This window comes from Scomber scombrus, chromosome 16, assembly GCF_963691925.1.
Source record: "Scomber scombrus chromosome 16, fScoSco1.1, whole genome shotgun sequence".
In the NCBI taxonomy this organism is placed as follows: Eukaryota; Metazoa; Chordata; class Actinopteri; order Scombriformes; family Scombridae; genus Scomber; species Scomber scombrus.
Genome location: NC_084985.1, coordinates 12,542,295 through 12,568,237, shown reverse-complemented (window position 1 = coordinate 12,568,237; position 25,943 = coordinate 12,542,295). Strand labels below are relative to the sequence as shown.

General features: G+C 39.5%; 3 protein-coding genes and 1 non-coding gene across 4 annotated transcripts; 1 reads left to right on the top strand and 3 right to left on the bottom strand.

Moving 5' to 3' along the window:
- Positions 1-9: 9 nt before the first annotated feature.
- Positions 10-9,668, bottom strand: lix1l (limb and CNS expressed 1 like). The gene is made up of 6 exons (XM_062435776.1): positions 9,160-9,668; positions 5,905-6,068; positions 5,626-5,766; positions 4,677-4,772; positions 4,411-4,488; positions 10-3,092 (listed from the first exon to the last, which is right to left on the bottom strand). The coding sequence occupies exons 1-6, from the start codon at positions 9,506-9,508 to the stop codon at positions 2,841-2,843; spliced, it is 1,080 nt and encodes a 359-aa protein (XP_062291760.1). The 5' UTR covers positions 9,509-9,668; the 3' UTR covers positions 10-2,840.
- A 4,233-nt stretch (positions 9,669-13,901) lies between these two features.
- LOC133996996 (type-4 ice-structuring protein LS-12-like) lies at positions 13,902-17,163 on the top strand. Its single transcript, XM_062436527.1, has 4 exons — positions 13,902-13,986; positions 15,505-15,574; positions 15,676-15,799; positions 16,757-17,163. Exons 2-4 carry the CDS (start codon positions 15,526-15,528, stop codon positions 16,968-16,970), a joined length of 387 nt encoding a protein of 128 aa, XP_062292511.1. The 5' UTR covers positions 13,902-13,986; positions 15,505-15,525; the 3' UTR covers positions 16,971-17,163.
- Positions 17,164-17,404: 241 nt separating this feature from the next.
- On the bottom strand, positions 17,405-24,479 carry LOC133996994 (polyadenylate-binding protein 1A-like). The gene is made up of 14 exons (XM_062436525.1): positions 23,702-24,479; positions 22,005-22,198; positions 21,081-21,196; positions 20,758-20,897; positions 20,512-20,606; positions 20,253-20,390; positions 19,752-19,847; positions 19,247-19,613; positions 19,033-19,143; positions 18,781-18,926; positions 18,596-18,680; positions 18,245-18,375; positions 18,033-18,132; positions 17,405-17,823 (listed from the first exon to the last, which is right to left on the bottom strand). Exons 1-13 carry the CDS (start codon positions 23,892-23,894, stop codon positions 18,040-18,042), a joined length of 1,905 nt encoding a protein of 634 aa, XP_062292509.1. The 5' UTR covers positions 23,895-24,479; the 3' UTR covers positions 17,405-17,823; positions 18,033-18,039.
- On the bottom strand, positions 19,929-20,065 carry LOC133997090 (small nucleolar RNA SNORA5). The gene has a single exon (XR_009927244.1). It is a non-coding gene; the product is annotated as a small nucleolar RNA SNORA5 (small nucleolar RNA).
- Positions 24,480-25,943: the final 1,464 nt, after the last annotated feature.

Here is a 25,943-nt window from a genome sequence, read left to right as displayed (position 1 = left end):
TATGGGCCTTGAGGAACACTTATAAAACAATACTGTATATAATATGAAACATATAAAAACAGAACTTAATCAACACATCATGCATCAAAGCCAAAAGATGAAGAGCCCAAGTATTTATATATAAAATGGATAGCAAAAACACATTGTTTAAAAAAAAGCCTTCATTAACAATGATCACAAAGAAATGTCAAAGGCATTTATAAGAGGAGAGCTCAGAGATTAATGGCTTGTGGTCAAAAGTCACATAATAAGCATCTAAATTAGGAGAAAAACACAAAATACACAAAATTCAAGATCTCCGGCCTCATTCCTATAACAAGCTCATTGAAATACCTTTTTTTCTCCGTTTTTCTCAATGAATACATTTCAGCTTTAGCGTGACTGCACTGGCAGTACAGTAAGTTCCCAAGTTGGACATGAAATTGGTTCAAAGGACGATACAGACAGTGATGAATTCAGATAACGTATCTGCAGCTGAGATTTTGGGAGCTGTAGTGTTCAATACGTAAAATGAAGTAAACACAAGTTACAAGGAAAATGTGAGATAATGGAGCTGCAGAATAGTGAGGTCATTTTACCAGTTAAATGGTCTGTTACTAATGGGGAAAGAAAGAATAGAAAAACACTTCAAATAGACTTTTTTTTTTTTTTTAATTGTGGCAATTAGAAAAGTCTATTTGTAATGATGTCCTTGTCTTTCTTTTCCATTATCTGCTACTTTAAAGATCTAGCACCCAGTTTTCATGGCAGATTGTGAGTTGAGCATGTTGCAATGTATTTTTTAAGAATTGTTATCAGTGGGGCTATTTTAACATTTCAGTATTTAATAAGAGGTGCAGGGTTGTTTTTTTAAAATTACTTGCAAACATTTTTTTTACAGGTGCCGCACACAGATTTTGCAAGCCGAGTACCAAACCAACGCTATATAAAGATTATAAATGTATAACAAAGGTAGTAAGATTTATTAAATCCTTCATAATCTAATGTCGTGTAACATATTAAGGTACTGTAACAATATAGCATGTGATCTATAACATTACCTTTACATAAAATGACAAAAGACTTTGTAAAATTGAGTATAGGCGTCTTTTAAAGACCCCATTAAATGAAATGAAACCTCTGAGGATTCTTTTTAACGTGTCTTAATATTGCATGCTACCAATTTTAATAAAGGCACGATGATCCCGTGGAAGAGATACAGCAATAAAACAATAAAATTGGTCTGGCTTTAATCATTCTTCTTTCAAAATTCTTTGTTTTTTTTATTTGCCGTCTCCTCATATTTTGTGTAATGAGTTTCTGATGTTGATAATCCAGCACTCAGCAGCAGCGTGATCCCTCCTGCTGTTTAACTTGCATAACGCTGCCCCACATTTCCTTCCACCCAGAGCCACACATTACGATTCAAACTCTCACTTTCAACGCATGGGGTCTTTAAAAGGCTACTCACTGAAATGCCTTCATCCTTAATGAATGCATTAAAGTACATTTTAGATAGACAGAGAAATAAAAAGATATCACATTTACAGTATGAATGAAATCAGGTCCTTCAACATAAAAATATTTGGAAGGTGTTAAGTGCAACTTACATACTATTGTTTTTAGCCCATGAATGTACACTAGCACTGCTCACAACCAATCACTGCTTCTAGTATCTCCAAAAAACTCCAACATAAACCACAAGTGCTGTTATGTATCGACTGCAATGAGTCACACACAATGAATCAACTTCATTTTAACAGAAAGGTTCTTCAACTCACAATCGTGCAGCTTGGACTTTCTGTTGACATCTCCTTCTACCTTTTAGTCTACGGTTCCTTCTAGCTGAAGCACATGACAAACACAATCAGGAGTAATTCAATAGTCTAAATGTTTAACAGCGTCACTTTTTAGGTCCTTTTAGCTGAGAGCGCACTGAAAAGAAATATACATTCTGCGAGTGTCATGCTCGCCGAGCGCACGACGAATGCTGAGATAGTTTTCAGAAGCCTTCACACACACACACACACACACACACACAAAATAAGATAGAAAACAGAGCGATGGTCCGATGTTTGAGATACCTGAGCTGCTGTCAGAGCGGTCAGTCACCTGCTGACATCTTTGCCAAGTACCCACAAATTATTACACAAGCCAATAAGTGTTTCTATTCGCACTGAAATTCTGAAGTTATTAGATGCTTCAATTTCCAAACACAATATTCTTTGTACAACAGGCTTAACATGACCTGATCGAGTTGTGTTCATATTCAGTAAGATCCTTTATCCAAGTCATTGAAGTTTTTGCAGTTTATGTAGTATTATATTTAGTTATTTGCTCTATTAATAGACACAGGGTCCATTATTTTCACCATCATGAGTCCAGAATACTAGATGTAAGTATAAACACACACAAAAACATTAATGAAACACGCTTGTCTGACTTCAGAATGATTAATCCTTAAATCTGGTTTGGTTTGATGGGTCATATGTCCCTTACATTCACCAATGAAAGGCAGGCTTTGTTTCTGTAGGTCTACTTTGAGGAAATAGATATGTAACCATGAAAAAAAAAAAACAGTCAGCTGGTATGCCGAGTGTATGTACAGGTAATTTGAAAGAAGCACTGACATCCTGTATTCACTAGGCACAAAGAGGTAACGGCTATGGCGGCAAGTGCTTGTTTTTACGGACGGACGTGCATACTGTAAATCAAGGCCTGATTACCTGGACCTCATAACAACACACGAGATATAAAACGTATAAGTTCAGAAGAATCACCTTTATATCTATGACGCGATCAATACTGTTACCAGGAATCCTACGGAGTGTGAAGGCATGTTTCCGCAACGGACGGCGTGTTTAGTGTGAGGGCAGAGTGGCAGTGTTGGCTGCATTGAGTTGGCCCACAGCTAACATCAGGATGTCTTTCTTCTCCTTGTAAAAACGCAGTTCTCTGCCCGCCAGTCTGGCCTCCTCCAGTTCTCGCTCTGTGGAGGCCAGCTCCTGGCCGACTGCGCCCGCGACGCTCTGTTCCCGGTTCACCCAGTCGGCAGCCATCTGAGTGCGCATGTCATCATCCAGAGCCCGGTGGGAATAGTGAGCCAGCACTTCCTGTGAGTAAAATGAGAGTCATAGGTCAAGTTTTTTGATACTGTAAAGCTCTTTTCTTTCATAAAATACTGTCAGTTTTCTGCACTGGATGCTAACGAGGAAGCATTTGAAACTTCTGTAAATCTTTAGCTGCACCTCTAATGGGCATTAGGGTTAGGGTTAGGGTGAGTGGCAACAGTGTCAGAAAAAGAGCTTAAAGCATCAAATATCCCATCTGAAGGTGTGTCGATATGCTTCACGTGTCAGCCAACCAGTAGGATAAATTGTCAGACGAATAGAAAGTATTTTTGAAACTGCTTTTCAGTACTATGAACGTTTCCATGGGAGTGAACTGAAAAACATATATGCAGTTAAAGAGTGTCTCAGATCAATGATTCACAGTAAGACTGCCATAGTCCCGAGACATCCCATCGTAAATGATCTAAAACAGGGCAGTTCACATCAAAGACAACACAGACAACTGTTTCCATAGAAACGATGCATTGCCATACTTCTGGGTCGATAGACTGTATTGAGCAGATTAGCAGGATTTCTGTTTGTGTTTATCCGGCAAGAATTAAAATGAAATGGATGATAGTGGCGGTGTTTTGTTTGCTAACATTAGCTAACGTAACCACTTAACTCACCAAACATACCCACGGACACATGCAATTGAGCAAAGAGCATTGTTTTTGTTTATTTTACTGGAATATGTTTTAGAGCTACAATTGTGAACTGTGAAAAGTGAATGCTGCCTTTCAAAAAAGTTGGATGAGCTCTCTTCTGTCCAGAAATCCGTCATGTTTTCATACTGGCCTGTGCCGTTTCCTGATTGGCTGAGGAGATATAGCTGCGATCTTACCTTCTAAAACTGCACTTGGCAATGTAACATGTTCGGTATTTAGAGACCCCAGGAAACAGCTTCAGAGTCTGCAACTAACTCATTCACATGGCTGCAATTCTCTCTGCGATACTCTAAAACTGCTTCATTTCATTACGAATCATTGATTTGAACTTTTACTTCCCAGATCTTGTAAAATAAATCCTGCACTCAATGAGAGTTCCTGTATAAACAAGTAAATAACTTGCTAACTAAATGTCATATTTTGCTTTTTGCACTTCCTCTGTGGTATTCTTATTTTCCAGCTTGCTGCTGCTCTCAAACATTACTGACACAAGATGAAAACGTCTCATTCATCCTGAATAATGATGTCATAAGATATAGGATTTGACAGAGGATTTGTTTGTGTAGGAAATACTTCATGTGAAAAATGAAAACCACTGCCGAGCCTGGATAATCAAACCCATCTGTGAGATGGGCCTGTATATTAAACCGTACCTGTCGGGAACACTGTCGTTCTCTCATGGCTTTCAGGCTTCCGTTCCAGTGCAGAAGCTGGAAAACAGTCATCAGCTCCTGAAGAAAAACACAACCAACACAGCAGGAATAAGAGACTCAACCTTTGCCTCACATATCTGCAGACTCTCAGTCATATTAGTCGACAGTTTTCAGCATTCAAACTCAACATCACCAGTGCTATTTTCACACTACCCTCATGCATTAGATGGTACTTGACACAACACAGTCAAACATATTTTACGCACCTGAAACTCCAGCATTGATTTTCCTTTGTTGGACTCGAGCATGAAGCGAAATGCCCCTATCCCTGTGTTAGGATTGTCCGCCTCTTCTCTGTTTCCCTGTGAATGACAGAGAGCAGTTAATGCAAGTGTGCTGCTCTGCTTCAAACTGCAGCTTGACATGAACTGGATTTTTGGGGTAAACATAATAAAGAGAGCAGGGTGAGGGTAACAGAAGACATCTTAGCAAAAGTCTGATTTTAGAAGCCAGTTCAGGTGATTTTCCTCAGTTTCCTTTTCAAATCATCAGTAATAGGTGAATACATTGTGCAAAATACATGTTGCCAACTGCATTACACATACATACAGTACATGTAAATAATATACTGTACCTCTACATGTACCTCACGTGTCTTTATCTGTCCTTTTTACTAGAGCTAGAGTCCAATAACTGTTTAACTCATTTTTAAGCAAAAATACCAAACATTTGGGAGCACCCTGGTGATCGAGTGGTTAGAGTGCATGACATATAATCGCAGCGTCCCTGGTTCGAATCTGGCCAAGGACCAATGCTGCAGGTCATTCCCCTCTTTTTTCCTGTTTCCTGTCAGCCTCTCTGCCAGACTGTCTGAATAGAGGGCATAAAAAGCCCAAAAATAAACCAAACATTTGCTGCTTTCAGCTTCTCAAATGTAACAATTAGATACTTTTCTTGTCATACATGATAGTAAACTCAACATCTTTCTGTTTTTAACTGTTGCTAAGACAAAACAAGACATTTGGAGATGTCACCTTCATCTTTGGTGAATTATAATGGCCATTTTTTGACATTTTACAGACAGAATAATTAATCGACTTATCATTAATGAAAATCATCATTAGTTGCAGCTCTGTTCTTCAGTTTTATTGCAGATAAACTGTGACTTTGCTTCCTACTGACAAAACCTTCAGCAGTTTAAAACATATAACTTACATTGAAGGAGGCCAGAGCCTCACTGACGCTCTTCTCGATGAAGTCGTCTGTGATGCGACGAGAGGGATGCTCATTGAAAACAGAGTTCATGAGAGCAATCTTGGCAGCGCTGCGTCTTGCCTCTGCCTTGGTGGGACAGAACTGTCAAATAGCGAAGAATTCAGGCGTTAGCTTTCGCATGCAATCGGAAACACACACACACACACACACACAAATATAAAAACCCAAGTGGGTCCAGTTAGGTCCAGCAGTCACACTAACAAACTGCAGATGCTGTACCTGGAAACTTCCAAAGCAGCTGCCTCCTGGAAGACTAACATAGCAAACATACGGTGGGCTGTTGGATGGGACCATTTCATAAACAACGAGAGCTCCGTTCCGCAAGTCGGCCCCTCTGGTCAGCTTCATCTGCCAAAACTCCTGTAAAGCTTCCACCACGTTTACTGTAGGGCACAGACAGAAAAGAAGTCTAATCACACTGCGGTACTGTGTATCAACTGTTTGTCATAGTTGACATTAAAAATACTGGAGTTTCCAGAAGTCTGAGTACATTTTGTGATTAGTTTGTATTTAAAGTTACAGGCTGTTGATTAGTTACTGGCCGTGCTCTGCGACATCCTCTCTAAACAAAACAAATGAAAGGGTGGGGGGAAGGTTATCTGAAAGATGCCAAGGCTTTTTCCTGCTGGTGGCTGCTTAGAGGAAACTACATCAACTCAGAGGAGCTGCTTAAAGCAACACTCACTCAGCTCTACACTTCGTTTTCGCTCATGATGGGAAGTTAGATCCCCCCCCCCCCAGTAAGGGAAAAAACAACAAAGAAAACCAGTAAAATTTGCAACTGAGTCATGAGCGATTCTTCGGGTTTGGTTCTGTGGGGAGGTTTGAGTGCAGCCAACATTATCCAAAGCTCTTTGACTTCTGTTACCTCACAGCTCTTTCCCGCTGAGCTCTCGCTGTTTGATATGAGGACAGACAGTCTGCTTCTGGCTCGCGCATACAGTCTGGAGCCTGATCAGTGCGTTTTAGAGGTGCAGCCGTGCCAACTATTGAGGCTTCTGTAAACAAGCTCTGAGGTTTATTCTGTCATCAGATAGATAAGTGTTAAGATACACTGTAATCCAAATCATTTTGTCATCGCTCTCTGTGTGTGAAAGTCAAATCCTCTGTATTAACTCTGCTGTTATTGTTAGCCTATGATTAAATTATAACTGATGTGATTCAAGAACTACTTACCAATATCTGATGGGAAAGCTGTACTCTCATTATTCATATTGGTCTATAATATAGTCCGTCTAAATCATTACACATCTTATTATTTATCATGGGTATTCTTTAAATGATAGAAGATGGATTGTAAGTAACACATTGCTGGCAGTTTTTGCTGGCAGTTTTTTCTCAAAAAACAACTACGTCCAACAAACCAAATTCAGACCCCAACAAAGTTTGTTTGTGAGACTCCAAAAAGAATAAAGGATTCAGGACAGTAATAAGCTTGGTCTGTTTTCTATCTGTTTTTTAATGTTTCCAAAACAATGAAAAGGGACCATTGAGAGAATATTGGGACAATGTGACAGTTAGATGGCGGATAAATGAGTCCACTGATGCACCAGGACCACCCAGCTTCCACATTGTCATTATAAACATCTGTCTTGAATAAAAAGTCCAAACATTTAATAATAATATAATGAATCGTGTTACGTGATCAAAATGACTAGTACGGCATCTTCCAATGATGCGCATGGCTCTTAATCTTCCATATTTGGACCTAAAAATATGCATATGCGCCACAAGCTTAAGTAAACATACACTACCACCTCATAGACTATGGATATTATATAAAATAATGCAGAAATTATGTCTGTTTAAATCATGGCTGAGCACATTATTTGATTTTTGTATCTTTTATGGGAGCCAAAAAGAGTCTTTCTTACTCAATTGAGTTTCATAATGAAAATGAATTATTTTTTATACCCTGGTAATGGCATAATGACAATTATATCAAAGGAAAAATGTAGAAAGGCTTCAATAACATGGGAGAAATTATTATTGCAGTGCCAAAATATAATATACATTTTCCTTTAAATGTTCTGTTCTGCGATATTCACTTAAAACCTTTCTTCCCTGAGAATAAGTCACAAAATTGGAGCAACATTAAGAACAAAAATATATCCCTAATAAAAAAGCCTTCATATTGCTGGCAAAGCTCACGGTGTTAAGTAGCCTAAATGGGATAAATGAGAGAAGAAGCACAGAGCACAGAGGGACAATCTTTGAGAAATAAATCCTATTACCACCAGACAGGCACACTTGTATTAGCTGCCAACTGCCAACATTACTGCAGCTTTTGGTGTAATGTTATAAGAACGGCCTCTGCCAGGGAGATGTACTGTAGTGATAAATAAAAAGGTGAACATCCATCCATCAGGAGGCAAACAGCAATCAGAATGAGCACTAATCAATCATATGTTCAGAAAATCTACCATGTCTTTTTCTGTTAAAATCTCCTGTCACTGTACAGTATATCAGTGCGGTGCTACTCACTGTAATATGATGTATAGTTTAAATTTAACATAAATATTTTGGCCAACTCTACAAAGATGGATAAAATCTTTTTTTATTATTAACTAAAAGGGGGATGGTTTTCAATTTTACCCACTATATCTGCTCTTATTGACAATATCAAAAACAGCTTTTTGTTAATGTTGTTAATATTTTTCAGTTTACATCAAAGGACCAGATACGTCTGAGTGATATGGACAAAATCAAATATCTCAATATTGTTGACCAAAAACCTCAATATCGATATTGCAACAATATTGTAGAGATGATTATTGGTGCTTTCACAAAATATTTACAGTAATTTTTGATAATAATCATCAGTGATGTGGATATAACAATTAAGTGTGTAAAGGCAAATACTAGAAGGAGTAGAGAGGTCTGGTAAATTCATAAAATTGTGCAGCCTTTAAAACCAGGAAAAGACAAATAACATTTATGCCATATTATTATACCCAAAATCTAAGAGGACATGTAGTCTCATATCACAATATTGATATAATATCGATATATTTCCCAGCCCTGGGGCCAGTATTACACCTTGTCTCATGTAAAACTGTTTTACTATGGCTAATTTAAAGGTATAAAATCTTATTGTTCTTTAATAATCCCCCCGAGTTGTTGTAGTTAATCCTGTAATGAATTGTGACTGAAGCCTGCATTACTGGAGGCGTGTAAATATCAAAGGAAAACTTTTTAACTGCACACAGAAACATTATGGTGATGTTACAATAGTTTAAAAATTAGCAGAGTACAGTGTAAAGTCAGTGTAAAGTCTGTGTGTTTGACACTGTGCAGAAAAACATAAATATTACAGGAATGTGGCTCAGTGCTTTTTCCGTCTCTAATCCACTTCCAAACAAATGGCGCAGCTAAAAGTGTCTCTCTGCCCCTCTAAACTCCCCGAGTACAAACTGAGGTACATTAACACCATCATCTCCACATAAACTGAGTTTTAACCCCTATGCATGTTACCTCTGCCGTAGCCCTGCGTGTGTTTAGCGAAGCTGCGGACCACAGCCTCCACCGCCTCCTTCAGCACCGCCGGGTTCCCCGGGTTGCAGTGGCCGCCGGCCCCCGGCCCCAGCCCGGCGCCGATGCCGATGCCTCCGTACAGGCTGTGGAGCTGCAGCGGTGGCGGAGGAGGAGGAGGCCCGGAGGAGGCGGCCAAGGAGGCCGGGGAGGGCAGCAGTGGCGCGATGGGGACCGTAACCCCGGGCCGGAGAGAGGAGGAGCGGAGGGTCCCGGTCGGTACTGAACCGAATCCAATCCCCGGCTGCAGCCTCTGAGGGCGGATACTGTCCTGGATCACGTTAGACTCCATTGTCCCAGCGTCACGTCTGTGTAGTCCGGGTCTGGTTCAAATCTGTGACGGGTTCAGGCTCAGAAAACGGGCTTTGAGGGCTGAAAGCACAAAGTGTCGTTGGTTTTTATCAATCAGAGCCGAAAGAAGTAGTCAGCCGAGGTTCAGTCGACACATCACAGTGCTGCTATGCATCCTCACTCTCTGGATTAACTGCTGCGTTCATTGACACCTCGTAATCTGCAGCCTCAGAGATAAAGGACCAACACACCAATGTTTATCAACAGGGTTGGGAAGGTTACTTTGGAAATGTAATAGGTTACAGATTACTAGTTACCCTATTTAAAATGCAATTACTTCATCAAAGTGATGTCACTTATTACATTTGATTACATTTTGATTACTTTTCTAACAGATGTTTTCCACTGTTAGGGTAAGTGTACCCATTAAACTCACCAAAATCTAAATTCAGGTGTTTTTGATGGATACTGACATGATGTATAAGGGATATCATTTTCTTATGAAGCAAGATGTATCTCTCATTTGAAAATGTATTCATTAGTTGACGTAGATTTTGGAATATAAAATAAAGATTTTTCAAAAAAGTCAAAATTCTGGCATGGTCTTAATTGATACTGTGACACAATTTAAACCCAAATGTGTCCCAAATAAGGTCCATGTCATGATTTATTTACAAATTGTAAAAAATATTGATTTCAAAGAATTAAAATAAGCAATATATGTATTCAGTTACATGTTAAATATTTTATATTAGAAAAAACACTACTGAGCAAAATCTTAAAGGTTTGACTTCAGATGTTACCCCCTTTGTAATCATCAACATTTTCATAAGTTGTAATTTAATTACGCATTTGTTTCTCAGTAACTGTAACAGATATCAGTTACATTTATTTTGTAATTAAATTACATAACACGTTTACATGTAACTATTTCCTCCCCAACACTGCACAACATCTATATACAGGTGAAACTATTTCTGTGAACTGTAAACAGAGTACAAATAATGCAAAGAAGTGAGGAGCTCACGGTTTGCTGAGATAAATATTAAATGGTTAAAAAAAAGTGGTCAGATGTAATGTTCAGTATATACAGCCTGTTCAAATATACGGTAATGAATGAATGAATCTCTGTGAGCAATTATTTTCAATGTGTTTCTTTATTGTGACATGCCAAAGTAATTTATGCACAAAGTCCTATAATCCAAAACTATTTCTCTTATGGGAAGTAATAGAAGTAACAATGACCTTGATATCACACTGATCTGATTTTAAGTTTAATTATTTTTTTATTTCCTTATTATAGATACTCAATTTAGTTAGCTGAATCTTTAATTGCATTCACTGTTTTACCTTTTTACCTCATTGTTTTTGTATCTATAACGGTCAGAGTCAGAGAAATGTTGATTCTTGACATGTTCGTCATTTTTGAGGCCACATAGTGTTGTGTTGGCTTGAGTTACACAATATTGTAAGATTGTTTTAGTTTGAGCACCACTATTTACATACATGATGCTGAGGGGATATTATAAACACTCACTGACAAATGATGAAGATGTAATGCTATGAATAGATGACATAACAAAGCTGGATATTACAGGTTTCTGATTTCTGCTGGATGCTTGTTTGTAATGATAGTATGTTAATCTCTCATTTTTAAATCTGTGAATTTGTCATTTGCAAAGTCTTTTAGAATTTACTTGTCGCTAGAATGTTGTTTAGTCCATGTACTATTGAAATAGTCAAATGGAACAAAGCTTAGGTTGCGATAGTCAAGAAGAAGGTAAAAATGCTGTATTTATCAAGTTTGAATACAACCCTAAATGTCACATTTCAGTAACTCAAGCATCAAAAAAATGCATTTTTTCCCCCCTGGCATTAAGTATGCAGGTTGTACAGTTCTGTGCAAACTGGTGTCATAATTTCCATGTTTTCTGCAGGACTTGAATGCACCACTGGAAAGTCAGAGAAATATCAAGCCAAGAAATCTGAGCCTCCTCTGTTCTCTGGCACCAGCAAAGCACAACTGCACTGTGGGCTTACAGCTCCAGCTCTGGAGCAAGGAGCATGTGATTAAAACTTGGAAGCAGAGTAATTCAGTTTTACTCGATAAGGGGCCGAACAAAATGACGTTACGTCTTTCACAGACAGCCAAGCAGATTTCCTAATGCCAGTTTTTAAGATACTGGGTTTAACTTTGAGTTACTGGACCACCAAGTTTGTGCAGAACAAAGAGTCAAAGAGGAAATGGGACCTCCTCTTGTGCTTCCTAGAGGGTTTTTTATGACTTTCTGGGCCTTGTATAATTTTTCATTCTTTCTGTGGTCTGAGAAGAGGCCAGGGAGGTTCAGAGGAGGAACCAAGGAGCATCTCTTATAAAACTGAATCTGCATTAGAGTAAATATTCACACCATTTAAAACAAATTAGCACAGACTGAGAGACTGTGCGAATCTCACTAAAACCAAGAAATAATGTGTGAAGTCTGATGTCGAGATGCAGCCTGTTGACATTGTTTACTTGACACATCGGAAGAGGGAAACACAACAGTCATATATCACAGCTGTAATGAGTGTTTGGCTCACTGGAGGGCGTACTCTCATTACATCAGTTAATAACCTCAGCTATGCAGTTTACTGGCTTATGTTTAGTTCCTGTGATATTTGGATGTTGATGTTGTGAAATTGTTTTCTAATGCTGAGTTTGTTTAAGCTCCTGTGTGTTTTTGCTGCGGACCGAGCTCCTCTGAACTAAATACTGAATGTTCTTTTTCAAAGTTTTTCAAGTTTTTGTGCTTCCCTTTTTTCAATCAAAGTCTCAATTAAAGTTCAGCATAACTACCTACATCGCTTTATGTTTCCTCATTTTGCTCAGCTAAAATGTTCTTACCACTCATTTCTGCCACACATTTGTATAGTACTCAGGTCTGTTTTATCTTCGCATGCCTCGCATACCACAGCAAAGATGATCCCATGTCTTGAACCTTTTTTTCATTTTTAGAGGATGAGACATAAACAACCTAAGCCATTTCCACCAGGGGAGACCAGGCCAGTGGCGAGCAGCCGCTGGACAGTGAGAACAATCTCTGCTTAAAAACATGGTCCACATTCCCACATCTGGTTTTAATCAAAGCCTTATAGTCGAAATCTGACTTTTAAAAAAATCTTCCAGGGTTTTCTCACTAGAGGCTCATAGGACTGTCATCCAGGCGCATGTTGTTCATGTCCACTGCTCACATACTGTATCTTCTGTGTCAAATTGTTTATTAGTGACCTGGGTGGAGTGCGGTTGACAATTAATTACTTTACAACAACCATAAAGATAGAAAGTTAGCAACAAGACCTTGCTGGATGTAAACCAAAGGTAGAAGGTTTACATTAGGGTGGCCAAAAGAAACATTTCTAGAGAGCATATTACTTAAAATACTCAATTTATTACTTTCTTGCCTGTAATTTCCTGTGTCAAACGTTGTGTATTAGTCTACAACTCAGAGGCAAGAAAAATTGTATTTACTTTTGTATATCTACTCACTTAACGCCTGTTTAGACTGACATAAATCTTTACATTGAAACTTCACAACATGCATCATAGTCTTAGAATACTTTTTTAGAATATAATCATTTTTCACTTTGTTTTTTTTAATGCTTTAATGCTGTTATAATGTCTCATGATGATCAATTATGGGTTGCCATAGATTAATTTAACAGTAAATCTAGGTTAACATCAGTTACATTTATTTATTTATTCATTCAGTGTTTATTTTTATTAAGAGTAGTAGCACAGATTGATGACACTTACATCATAATTTATAGCCTAAATTGCTGTAGCTAGCGATTTACAGATGGACCTTTGTACAAATACAAAACATAATAAATGTCACAGAGTACATCTATCAATGAACTCATCAGTGCAATAAAAATACCATAAAAACAGACTGATACCTTTCAAAAAAGGGGGGAAATAACTAAAAGGTACCTACTTAACGCTGGATTCTAATAATTATAATAAACTTTATTTATAGGCCATTTCTCTTAACAAAATTACAAACTTCTTAACAACATGAAGACAAAACCGACAACCACAATAATGTAATTAAATGATACAAACTCAAACAACACATCCTGTCACTTATCTTATCTGTTATCATTTCTCTCGAAGCTGATGTGGCAATATCAAGTGCTCAACCAAACGTGGCCTCAGTGACAAAAAGCAGATGTGGTGATTAAGTGTTTTATTTCATCAATATGATAAGATGCACACTCATGCATACAGTCAGCAGAGGGACTATTGGACTTTGGTTCAGTTTGTCTAGGTGGCAAACTGAACAGCAAGGGTCAACACTTAAACGTCCAATGATGCTTTGCCATTTTATCTTGTCCAATCAGAGTCACATCCCAGCAGGGCTGAAGCACCATGCTGGACTATAAGAGGTGTGACAGCACTGCAGGAAGGCACCATCCGGTCTAAATTCTTCTGCCATACAGGTGAGTTTCACTCCGTTTGTCTCCTCTTCTTGTGGGCTTTTGATGCACTTTCTGAACCTCGCTATTTTTACTTAACTTATACTGAAACTTAACTGTGAGTCTGTAAAAGTGCATTCCTGATCTTTGAAATCAATCAACCTGCACCTGTAATCTTTATTCAATGTCCACTTACACATTTTTTCAGAGCTTTCTAGTGCATCTTGTAGGAATGTCAGGAATTTTTCTCATTTAAAAGCAAATGTATGTCAGTCTTTAGATGGGTGAAGGCAGCACATTGCATTTAAATGATACTACAAAATTACTCTTATACTGTACAGTTAAATCCTATGTGTATTTTAAGAGAGCACTGAAGTCAAGTAATAGTGCAGAAAACACTTCAAAACAACCTAATATATTGTTATTTGTATGATTTGCTCTTTAAAAATAGGAAACATTTAATCAGATTTTTCTTGCTGTAATTATTCCTCCTGTTAATACTGGCAATTAGAAGATCCCTTCATAATGCACTTACAATGTAAATGATGGAGGCCAAAATCCACAGTGCAAAAATGGTTTTAATAGTTTATTATTTAAAGCTAATATAACACTTCAGCCATCCAAATGAGTCAAATCAAGTAAATATCTTTTAATGTTACAGTCTTTTTAGTGTGAAAGTTCCCCCTTTTGTTACTATACTAAGAAGCCTGTAAATGTGGCAGATATCCATGTGAAATTGTGCAAAATTGTGAACCTATTCTTCAAAGGTGTTGAGTTTTAGGAATCATATTATCTACTTATACTATCTACAAGTTTTGAATGTTATGAATTCACAAAAAGTCTGGCAAAAATCTTGAGATGATGAAGTTAATTCAGAGCAGCATAACAATATTCAGTACTGTTTAAATTAACACAAAACCAAAAGAAGTGATTCTGACTCTTCTAAATTCACAAAAGATGTTTCTAACCATCATTTTGAGCGTAGCAGCTTAAAATCATGTACATTTTGCCGCTCTTGAATAAAAGCAGTTGAACATCACCTGCTGTATGTTTGAGCATGTGTGAAAAAATTGACCTTGTGTGATTAATTATTCCACATGTACATGTTGACATGTTTTCTCTGATAAGCCAGATAAAGTTTATAAGTTCATGTGTGGGAGTTACAACAAACACGTGGTGACAAACAATATTTATCTTACTACTTCCTCGTAAAAAGCCTGGCTGTGATTCATAGAAAGTGTGACAACTTATGATCAGTGAGTCATCAGATTGAGCAACAGGAGTCCTTCCTATGTCCAACATGTGAAAAACAAACCTCACAAAGTGTCCTAATAGCTCCACTCACAGCATGCCACTTTGGGTTTAAACAAATTGTAAAATTTAAATATTCATCCCAAATTTCAGGGACTATTGACTTTCAGTTGACTTTCAGTCAATAGTGCAAAAGAATGAAAAGAAACATACAACATATTAATATCAGGTAATATCATCCTGGACAATATAGAGGAATTAAATATTGCTCCTTTTTTAATTTTTTTATAGGTCCTCACCCAGTCAGCAGCCATGAAATTCACCCTCATCGCAACCATTGTCGTGCTCGCCCTGGCTCAGGGTACAGTATAACTTTCATACCATTTCTCTAAGTTCTCCATATTTAAATATTTAGTCTACATACTTATTGACTGACTTTTTTTTTTTTTTGGAAACCCACAGGTAGCTTTGCACAGGAGATGCCCGATCTGGAAAGACTCGGTCAGTACTTTGAGGAGATGAAGAACAAGATGACAATGGAGCTGACTGAGATGGTCCGCAACCAAGATCTGGCAAACCAGGCTCAGTAAGTATTGATTCCTCTCATTCACTCAGAGGTTTTAGTCACAGGTCTGCATAGAAAGACCTCTGCAAATACTACACAGCATTATCAATCAATGCTTTTTAAAATGGACTCAAGTACTGTGGTTGTGTACAAATTTGAGGTGCTTGTACTCTAGTATTTACATTTTAAGCCACTTTATACTTTTACTGCACTACATTTTACAGCTTTAGCTACTAGTGATGACAGGTTTATAAAATATGATGCACTTTTTTTCAATCATCCAGCAGTATAAAGTGATAATAATCATATAAGATGACATTGTAACATTTATTTTCTGTATTATGCATATTTTGGTTATTTAAATGAACATTTTGCAAATAGTTCCTTCCCTTAAGTGCCATTTTCATTTAGCTATCTGTTATGGAGCATAATTATATTGCAGTTATGCTATTTTTACTCCACTCAAATGTGTTTTACTCCATGTCAGTTCAGTTTAATGTTTGAACTTCACTGTGCAGAATGAATGTTTGTTTTCACATTGATCTGCCAGTTTCTCACGGAGCAGGATTTGTTAAATCACAACTAGTTTGGATCCAATTGTGGGTCCAGTCTATACTAATTACACCAGTGTGATGTAGACTCTTGAACATACTCTGAAAACTGACTTTTTCTGACATGGGAAATGAAACATATTCACAAATCATCATTCATGAGTGGAGTCATAAAACATGTCTGGAGGCTGTCTTTAAGTAAATTATCAGAACACTTCCTCCACCAGTGAGTAAATATAAATGTGGGAAGGAAGTACTTAAATTTATCTTCTCATTTTGGGGGTTTTCTGTGGTTTCTGGACTCACTTTGACTGTCAAGTGTTTCCAAACATAAAAAACAAACAAAATTCAGTCGCCTCGGACTCATTATAATAATAAAAGAGGCGTATTTGTACGAGGTGGCTCATCACGATCCTCTACCCTACAGGACCTTCCTGAGTGACAAGAAAACCGAGCTGGAGCCACTGGCCGCTCAGATCCAGGAGCAGCTGAAGTCCGTCTCTACCACCGTCGAGGAGCAGATCAAACCCCTGGCAGCCAGCGTGCAGGCCCAGATCGCCCCCATGGTTGAGGACTTCCAGAAGCAGATGGAGGCCATCCTCGTTCGTCTGACCGAGCAGACCAAGGCCATCGGCAACTAAAGCGCTCGTCCTTCCACAACGATGCAAACGTGCCACCAAACAGCATCTTTCTCCTCCCATCGAGGACTTAATGGACTTGTATCTGAAGGCTGGCCTGAAGCTGCAGGCAGAAGCCTAAGATGTGTTTCAGTGCTCGTTAACAAGGATATTTATTATCTAAGCGCCAAAGCACAATTAAAAACTTGAAACACAACTTCACAGTGTTAATCTCATTTTTTTTTTATGTGTCTCACTTCACCATTTTGGGTTCTGAACATATCTAGTGTTATACCTGATGTCTCTGTGTCTGATGAGGAGTGTGTTTGGTCTTAAATCATTGTGTCCTATTTCCACTGGAGCAAATTAAATTATAATTTTTACCACAATCACGTTCATAGGAATAGACATATGTTTGATAATCTATCATCTCTCCAGCAGCCGACAACACAGATACATCATTATTTTATAATTTTATTCAAGCAAGCAAAGGTTGAGGGGAAATTTCACAATAGCAGACTGTCCCTGTACTTCTACAGCCCGAACATTCAAACATTAAAAGGGATAAAATGGCAGAAAGGAATGCTTTCAATCATATTTTTGTCACAGAATTCTCCTCTAAAACCCCTCATAAATTGATCATTTTTTATTTTGACTTTTTTCTCTTTTTTTGTGGGTTTTTCTCTTTTAACTCAGCAAACCAGGCCCGGAGTTTCTGTTCATTAAAGGCCTGGCTGGAGACTTGTTTCCATTGTTTTGTTTTGTGTTTTTTTTAATATATTATTTGACTTCTTTTTACTTTGTTTTGTGTATTTTCACTTTTTCACTGTTAAATTTTTTTCTCCATCGGTGAAGCCAGTCACAAGGTTCTCCCTTCCTGTGAAAACACAAAAAAATTATGATCAGTCATCTTTTTTTCACAATTTACAAGCAAATATAAAATCCACATTCCACCACCAACCAAAACCAGAACTTTTGCACCAGTTGAGTGTTGAGTTCAATGTAAGAAGTGTAATCATGAGTTCTGTAACGTAAGCTCAACGCTGTCCTCTACATGTTAAAGCAGCTCTAAAGAACTAGTCATACCTTGGGTTCAGACACTTGGGACACCAGCTGAGTTTGTCACAGTCTTCTGGGCGGCCTCCTTTGCCTGGTGTGCCTGAAGCACAGCCACCGCCTCATCCACCTGCAAAGAAAATAGTTTAATGTTAGTCACGCTACAACATCATGGTGGGATCTCAAAAGTCCTCCGCTTCCTACTCTGCAAAGACAACCGAGGGACTTTGTCAAGTACTGACCTTCGAGCGGAGAGACTCAGGGGACTCCAGCATGTGGAGCAGCTCTGAGTTGTCAATCTCCAGCAGCATGCCAGTGATCTTCCCTGCCAGGCTCGGGTGCATGTTCTGGATCAGTGGAAACAGGCGCTCACCTGGCAGATGTACAGAAACAGATATTTTAAGAGAAGACATTATTAACACTCCAAGGGTCAATGGCTAAAACTAAATATGCTGTTTAAATCCAGCATTAAAAACACAGAGGTCTATACTGTATGGTCAAGACACAGTGGGGTATGGTTGTATTATCATTCCCACCAGAAAAAGTCTAAATTTGAAATAGTATTGTAATGCAGAGCTGCTGCTGAACCTTACCAAGCATCTGCTTCTGTTCCTGTGGTGGAGCGGCGGCCAGCATGGAGGCAGTCAGCGGCTCCTGTCCCTGAACATGAACAGCCGGCTGAGGGAAAAGAAACAATGAAAGAAAAGTCACTGTCAGACCTTTTTTCAGATGAGGTCAGCATGTTTCAGCTGACAGCGATGTGTACTGTCATCTGTACCTGCTGCATGTTGACCTGTGGCTGGGTGTTCATGTGCTGCTGGGGATTGCGGACTCCTGCAGCGTACTTGTACTGAGGGACTCCACGCACTGGAGCGGCTGCTGCAGCAGCTGCGGAGGCTGGTCGGGGACCCATATTCTGAGCAGCTGCAGGAGAAGACAACATTAGGACGGGAACATTAAGACACAAGTAGCAGATACACAGTTTGTATTTTCTGTGCAGTTAAGACTTAATGGAGTATAGACGACTAACCGACACGCTGGGTGGACATCATACGGGGCACCTGGGAGGTGGGCCGCATGGTACTGAAGGTCTGAGGGCGTGGAGCTGAGGGACGCATGGCACCTGGCATGTTCTGGAAGTCTATTTACACACAAACACACACATTTTGTCCACTGTGTCTTAAAGTGCTTTTGAAAATAAAAACTGAATTAAAGTAAATATTTGAGAGGGGCGAGATACTCACGCTGTGGTCGGACACCTCCTGTGGTCCAGCGTGGGCTTGGGCGGAGCTGAGCCATCTGGCCCGCAGCTGGGTAGTAAGCAGCTCTGTTCTGGGCCTGAGGTATGGCAGCCATGAAGTAGCCAGAGGGCGGCGCTGGCTGGTAGGGATTGATGACAGGGTTCGGTACAGCACGCACGCTGGCCATACGCTGCATGTACTGGTTAGTCAGGTGGGCTTGGCGCTCCTCCTTCCGCTGGGCCAAGGCCACATACAAAGGCTTGGTGGCAACAATGCGTCCGTTCATTTCCGTCACCGCTTTGGTGGCCTCCTCTGGGGACGAGAAGCAAACGAATCCAAAGCCTTTGCTGCGCCCCCCTTCCATCATCACCTGAGAGAGGGAGCCAAATTAATTAAAAAAATACTTCAAGTAGCACAGTACAGACTATATATTCAGCTAGAATGTGTACCAGTAAATGAAAGCAGCCATATGTTAATTACAGTAAGATAAGTAAACAGCTGAGGTTACCTTGGCACTGGTTATGGTGCCGAATGGCGAGAACTCCTTTCTCAGGCGTTCGTCGTCAATTCCATCATCGAGGTTCTTCACGTACAAATTGACACCCTGCAAAATAAATATAAAGACAAAAGTAGTGTTAACTTTTGGGTTATCATTTGAAAACACCACATTATGTTCATTTAATGGTTTTGTCTGTAGTACATATTTATCCCCAGAGCCCATGGTGAAGAAACGTGGGGCCCATGAACTACAGAGTCACTGTTGCAGCCATTTTGGCCGGTGCAACCTACTGAGGAGGGAGCACCGAATTTGACAAAGCTGCATTCTTTAGACTGACTCATTAGACTGAAGGCGATCAGGAACTTGATGACAAAGTTTGTCAAACTACATTGTTTCATTAAAAGACACTGCAGCCTAAAAACAGCTCATGATCTCTAAACTATTAATGTTAATTGTGGTATTTTGCTGTTAGACTGCGGTGAGTGTTTGTGAATTTGTGCTATAACGGACCTGGTAGCGAGTCATGCGGTCTTGCTTCATTTGCTCAAATTTGCGCTTGAGTTCTGTCTGTCGCTCCACCTTCTTCTGGGCACGGCCGACGTAGATCAGCTTACCGTTCATCTCCTTCCCGTTCATCTCATCCACTGCCTGTACAAAAAAAACAAAAAAACAAAAACAAAAACAACAACAATGTGAGCTCAACATGAGGCAGGAAATGGGGGAAACTTCCTCATGGTCACTGGTTAGTTCTTCCTGTTTCATTCTTCACCTTCTGGGCGTCCTCGTGCCTCTCAAAGCTAACAAAGCCGAAGCCTCGAGACTTTCCGCTGTCATCTGTCATGACACGGATACTCATGGCGTTTCCTAGGCAACAGAGAGATATAACCTTGAGTGAATATATTTTGCAGCATATGTTTTACTGCAGAGGATCAAACACTATATAAGCATACACAGGCACAGACTGAGTGTCACATAATTTTAAATGAAATGTTGAAATGTGGACACCCGGACTGACCGTATTTACTGAAGAGTTCACGCAGCTTCTCGTCGTCCATCTCGTCACCAAAGTTTTTAATGTAGACGTTTGTAAACTCCTTGGCTCGGGCACCCAGCTCAGCCTCGCGCTCCTTGCGAGATTTGAAGCGACCCACGAATCTGTATCAAAATGAAAATTAATCAAAATGTTATGATTACACCACAGCTACAAATTAAAGAGAAACTAAAAGAATGTTTTTGCTCATCACAACTTTGATGAAGATTATCTGAACAAAGAGAATCAGTTTGGTTTTTTCACACATTAGTATCCACTTCAACAAACCATTTAAAACATTCACTTACACTTTTCGGTCATTGAGCAGCATGCCATTCATTTTCTCAATGGCTCGCTCGGCTGCCTCCTGAGTCTCAAAATGCACAAAGCCGTAGCCTTTAGAGCCATTCTCGTCACAAACCACCTTAGAGAAAAGAAAACACATGCTGCACTTAAGCCACACACACATGCAGGAGCTGTATAGTAACCTGAACTGTGTGTTTAATCTCATATTATCATATTTGCCTGTCCTCTGACTATTTCTACCCATGAATTTAATTTATTTCAGTATTGTTTTGTGATGTAGTTTAATGTTGATATTCCTAATATAATAACAAATTAATTTTTGATTATTTCACCTGTAATGTCTGCAGCTACAAACACAATCTACGATCCATTACTTATTTCATCTTAATGTCTTTGTTAGTTGGGGGACGGGTCTCACACCTCTCTACAAACAACCGGAAGTCATATATGAGGCACACAGATGCAAATTATGCCTACACTCACGATGCAATGCTCCACCTCATCAGTAGTCCCTTTTTTACACAGCCTGTTCAAGGCAGGAATGTTGTGTTATTCTGTCTCGCCGTTTTGTATAAAAGGAGCGAACACGGAGTTGGGGGGGGCATTGTTGTTAAGCCATTAAGCCGGCGGCAGATGAAGTCATATTGCCGGATCAACGTCTGTGTAAAAAGGACAGCCAGCGTGGTGGGACTTCACACACTAGACGCTGACGCTGTTGGTTAAACGTCACACCTCCTCTTCGGCAACGCCAGCATGTGATCTAAAAATCACACACTAGGCTGGTTTTGCTTGGTTCAGTGTAAAAAAGCAAAACCAGCACAATGAGGAGTCTTCTTTACCGCAATATAACAGATTATGTGTAAATGAGGGCTACTGACGGACTCAGGTGAGATAAAACCAGGTGAAGACGACCACATGTCTTTTACCTTGCATGACAGGATGTTGCCAAAAGCAGAGAAGGTGTCGTACAGGGCCTTGTTGTCGATGGACTTGTCGAGGTTCTTGATGAAGATGTTTCCCACGCCGCTCTTTCTCAGTGAGGGATCCCGCTGTGACCACATGATGCGCACAGGCCGCCCCTTGATCACATCGAAGTTCATGGTGTCCAGAGCACGCTCGGCTGGGTGGAGAAACACAGGAGCAGGGGTTAGGGTTATTTATTTAAATTTAAGTGCTGTTTGGTGGGTTAGACATCTATTCTGTTTGTGTGTGGTGGGTAAGGGAAGGGAGGGGGCTGTTGATATGACAGCAGAATTAAAGGCGGGGTCATTAGTCTTAAGGGAGTTTCTAGTATTAAAAAGCTGGTCGGAACATGAACTGGATCTTCAGGTTTCTCCCGAGGTGATTTCTATTGAAAAAGAATGACGCCATCTTGCTGGTTAAGCATATTTACATCTTTTAAGTCTTGCAGGTGTCAGTTTTCCTTCAGCTCTTTGCTCCTGGGCAGCTTGACAGTAGGTGATGCTGAATCATCTACTTCCCCTTGTCCTAAGTTTCAAAAGAGGACCTCATAGTCACAAGTACCAATTTAGACTGACAAATTTAACAATTTGCAAATGTGCCTTTCATAGTGCCAGTTTTATGCACCCAAGACATCATTTTACTATTGATTTATTGAGGGTAACCTTACTTTAACTGTAGTACCTAGGGGTTAGTTTGACAATTATTTTCATTTCCAATTCATTATAATTATTTTCCTTTACAAGAGAGTTGATAAAATGTCAGAAAATGCGCATTTCAAATCCTGAATCCAAATCTTGTGGGGTTCTTTTTTTTATAACTACGACTCAAACCCCCCGATTTAATAAATATGATAGATTTTTTCATATAGACCATGGAAGCTACCCCTTTCATAGCTCTGGTAATATTAGGCATTAATTTATGGTATTAAAGTCGATTTCTCGATCACTGTGATGAAGTGCCTTTATCCAAGTTTCTTCCACTAAATTCATTAGTTGTATTTCATAAACTCTTTTGAAATTGAGTTTTTGGAAATGTTACCATATCATGTTATATACCAATACCATCCCTACTAACAGTTATATTAAGCTTCACCAGACTATATCTCAGTGAAAACACTGACACACACACCCAAAGCAAAATGCAGACCTGTGCTCTTATCACTGGAATGCAGACCATTTGTTTGCAGAGGGAAGATTGATATATGGTTTGGAGACCTGACACAAAGAAAAAAATCAATAATTGACAAGTTATATCCTAACAGATCGGGGACATACATTGATATCCACGTCAACAAAAAAAAGGAGTGGTAAACACTCTGCAGGGGGAGAGGTATTTAATCTTAAACTTTTGTGGAAATGCATGGCTAAGCAGGACAGTTGGGGTGTTATCTGGACAGAGCAGAGATAAAGATGCACTGAGGATTGGGTATCCACTGATACATGACCAGGGTGGGCAGGGCAGGGCTGGGTTGGGCTGAGTGGTGCTTTCTCACTGCTACCGCTAAGTTACGCCACTGCTGGGAGGTTCAAATGGGGAGACCCTGCTGACAATATGTCGGCCGCAGTCACGTGTAGTGGAAAAAAGGCTAACTCACACTTGTTGTCAGCGACATTTAGTATTTTTTACCATTTTAATTCTTTATTTTCATAAAGTTACCTACCGTCCGCTGGCTGTTGGAAGTTGACATAGGCGTAACCAAGGGAACGCCGGGTGATCATGTCCCTACAGACCCGGATCGACAAGATAGCTCCGGCAGGGCTGAATTTCTCGTACAGCATGGCCTCTGTCACATCTTGATGCAGATCTCCGACATACAGGGAGGCCATGGGGTAACTGGGAGCACTGGGGTTCATTTTTTTTTCGTCAGCTGTGGATAGACTTTCTCAACGAATAAAAAAAAAAGAAAAGTTTTCTACTGCTCTACTAATGCTGGCTTCTCTAACGGCCGCTGGCGTCACGTCAGCTCGGGGCAGAACGCTGATGGTAAACGTTAGCAACCGTTGGGCTTGTCAGTTACAATGATTTCGGCTATAATTTAGATTTTTTAAAAGATGACTACACTAAAAATGACACCATGTCGATGTTCTTATGTGAATAAAACTGTCATTCAAACGTGACACGCAAGGATAAAAGCAAAAAATCACACGTTACTTTGGCCTCTCGCTTCTTCACACCGGTAAAACACGTCGACTGAAAAAATGTGTCGTTGGAATTTTTTAACGTTAGGCAGCCCGTTCTTGTACGTTACCCGTCCGGTCCTCGTATGTCTACTCTTCACCGCTTCACCGACTTGTTACAAAAAAGGAAAAAAATAAAATAAATGATTTTTTGGTTTTTTATGTTTTGAATTTTTTTTGTATTTTTATTTTTTTATAGAATGTGTGCCGAGCGAGCTCAGGAGCACACACGCACTCACACAGCACTAACAGCCGGGGTTGAGGGGGAGGAGACATTAGGAGGCTGTGGTATATATACTAGTGGGCGCGTCACCGAAATGGGCCAATCAGCTTCCAGGATAGTTGAAAAAACGTCAACAAAGGGGCGTTAACCACCACTGGTACCCATGATGATGAAATCCTATAAAAACGTATTGCTAAAACCTAAAAATGACTTTACTGTATTGACAACAATGCTAAATTGTTCGGGAAGGATTTAACTTCCTCACATGTGTCGCAGTGGTTAGGATCCAAATGCATGAGCCAATAATCACTCAACCAACCCAACTACTTATATAGCCTACAGTGTTGGGACTGTCATGGGTTAGTCATTCCTTGACATTTACTGTAACACGTGTGACATTTCTCATTTAATAAGAGTAGGGCCATTCAGCATCACATACACAAGACTGCACACATTGAATTTTCCCCCATATTTTTTCCTAAGTGTAGTGCTTAGCCTTTATGCTGATTAACATTGAAGGGCCTCATCAGCTGTTATCATAGAGAGAATGAACGACAGAGCCTTTCAATGGCCACTGATCAAAGCTGAAGTGCCATTGAAATCAGCAAATGATTGCAGAGCGACCCCTTTGACATAAAACTGCAGTGTAATGTGATGGGACTCACTATTGCTCACAAGTATTAGGCTAACAGTGTGCTCATGATCTGCATGGCTGAGGAATAGATTAGGATTTGACATGTATGCAAAAATTCAATCAAGAGACTTTGTGCTTTGACAGTGCTCATATGAGTTAAATTTGGTTTTAACAGCCAAGGGTAGGACAAATAATTTGTACGTTTATGTAGAGACAGTTATCTGTGAAGCACCAGATAATCTGTAATGGGTTCACTAATGCACACCACAGGTTAAATTAGATGTAATGATTTTTTTGTTGTTGCAATGTCTCACTGTATAAATTCAGCATGGCCTTTCCTAGCCATTACCATCTGCAGAGGGCAGTGTTGTCAGTGAAATTCATGGTTCCCAACTGATCAACTATGCAGTGCTGACACTTTTAATTCAACAAAACCAAGACATATCATGGAAATAACCATTTATGTGAAGCAGTAACATTTTATCATACTCAAGCATCTCTGCAACTACTGGAAGTCAATCTCACCCCAGGATTGTACTTTTAAGATTTGAGTTTTTGATTCAGAACAGGTTTAAAGTCATGAGGGTGCAGAGGGAATTTATGCCTCAATAACAATACACCAACATAAACAAACTGTCCTTTCATTTCTGTTATAAATCAAAGTTTGGGTCCCATGTACCAATCTAGATTTAAAGATTAAACCAACCGTACCTTTAAACGAGTCATTGTTGGGGTTCTTGATGGCCTTTCTTTGCTTCTCAGTGACAACAGTGTACCCATTTCCCGCCTCGTATGCGTTTAACATTGTCAAGGTGTCATTGCACATGTGCAGAGAATAAACATACACAGTAAGCACAGCACACTTGAT

What these genes read in the sequence shown, in the direction of transcription:
- LOC133996994 (XM_062436525.1), bottom strand. Translation starts at nt 23,894, where the DNA reads ATGAACCCCAGTGCTCCCAGTTACCCCATGGCCTCCCTGTATGTCGGA. An exon ending in GGCACGAGGACGCCCAGAAG is followed by an intron (nt 20,391 to 20,511) that starts GTGAAGAATGAA and finishes TTTTTTGTACAG; the next exon opens with GCAGTGGATGAGATGAACGG. An exon ending in CTGAGTCTCTCCGCTCGAAG is followed by an intron (nt 18,133 to 18,244) that starts GTCAGTACTTGA and finishes TTTTCTTTGCAG; the next exon opens with GTGGATGAGGCGGTGGCTGT.
- LOC133996996 (XM_062436527.1), top strand. Translation starts at nt 15,526, where the DNA reads ATGAAATTCACCCTCATCGCAACCATTGTCGTGCTCGCCCTGGCTCAG. An exon ending in CGTGCTCGCCCTGGCTCAGG is followed by an intron (nt 15,575 to 15,675) that starts GTACAGTATAAC and finishes GGAAACCCACAG; the next exon opens with GTAGCTTTGCACAGGAGATG. An exon ending in GATCTGGCAAACCAGGCTCA is followed by an intron (nt 15,800 to 16,756) that starts GTAAGTATTGAT and finishes TCTACCCTACAG; the next exon opens with GACCTTCCTGAGTGACAAGA.
- lix1l (XM_062435776.1), bottom strand. Translation starts at nt 9,508, where the DNA reads ATGGAGTCTAACGTGATCCAGGACAGTATCCGCCCTCAGAGGCTGCAG. An exon ending in GCTGCTTTGGAAGTTTCCAG is followed by an intron (nt 5,767 to 5,904) that starts GTACAGCATCTG and finishes GCTATTTGACAG; the next exon opens with TTCTGTCCCACCAAGGCAGA. An exon ending in AACGACAGTGTTCCCGACAG is followed by an intron (nt 3,093 to 4,410) that starts GTACGGTTTAAT and finishes TTTTACTCACAG; the next exon opens with GAAGTGCTGGCTCACTATTC.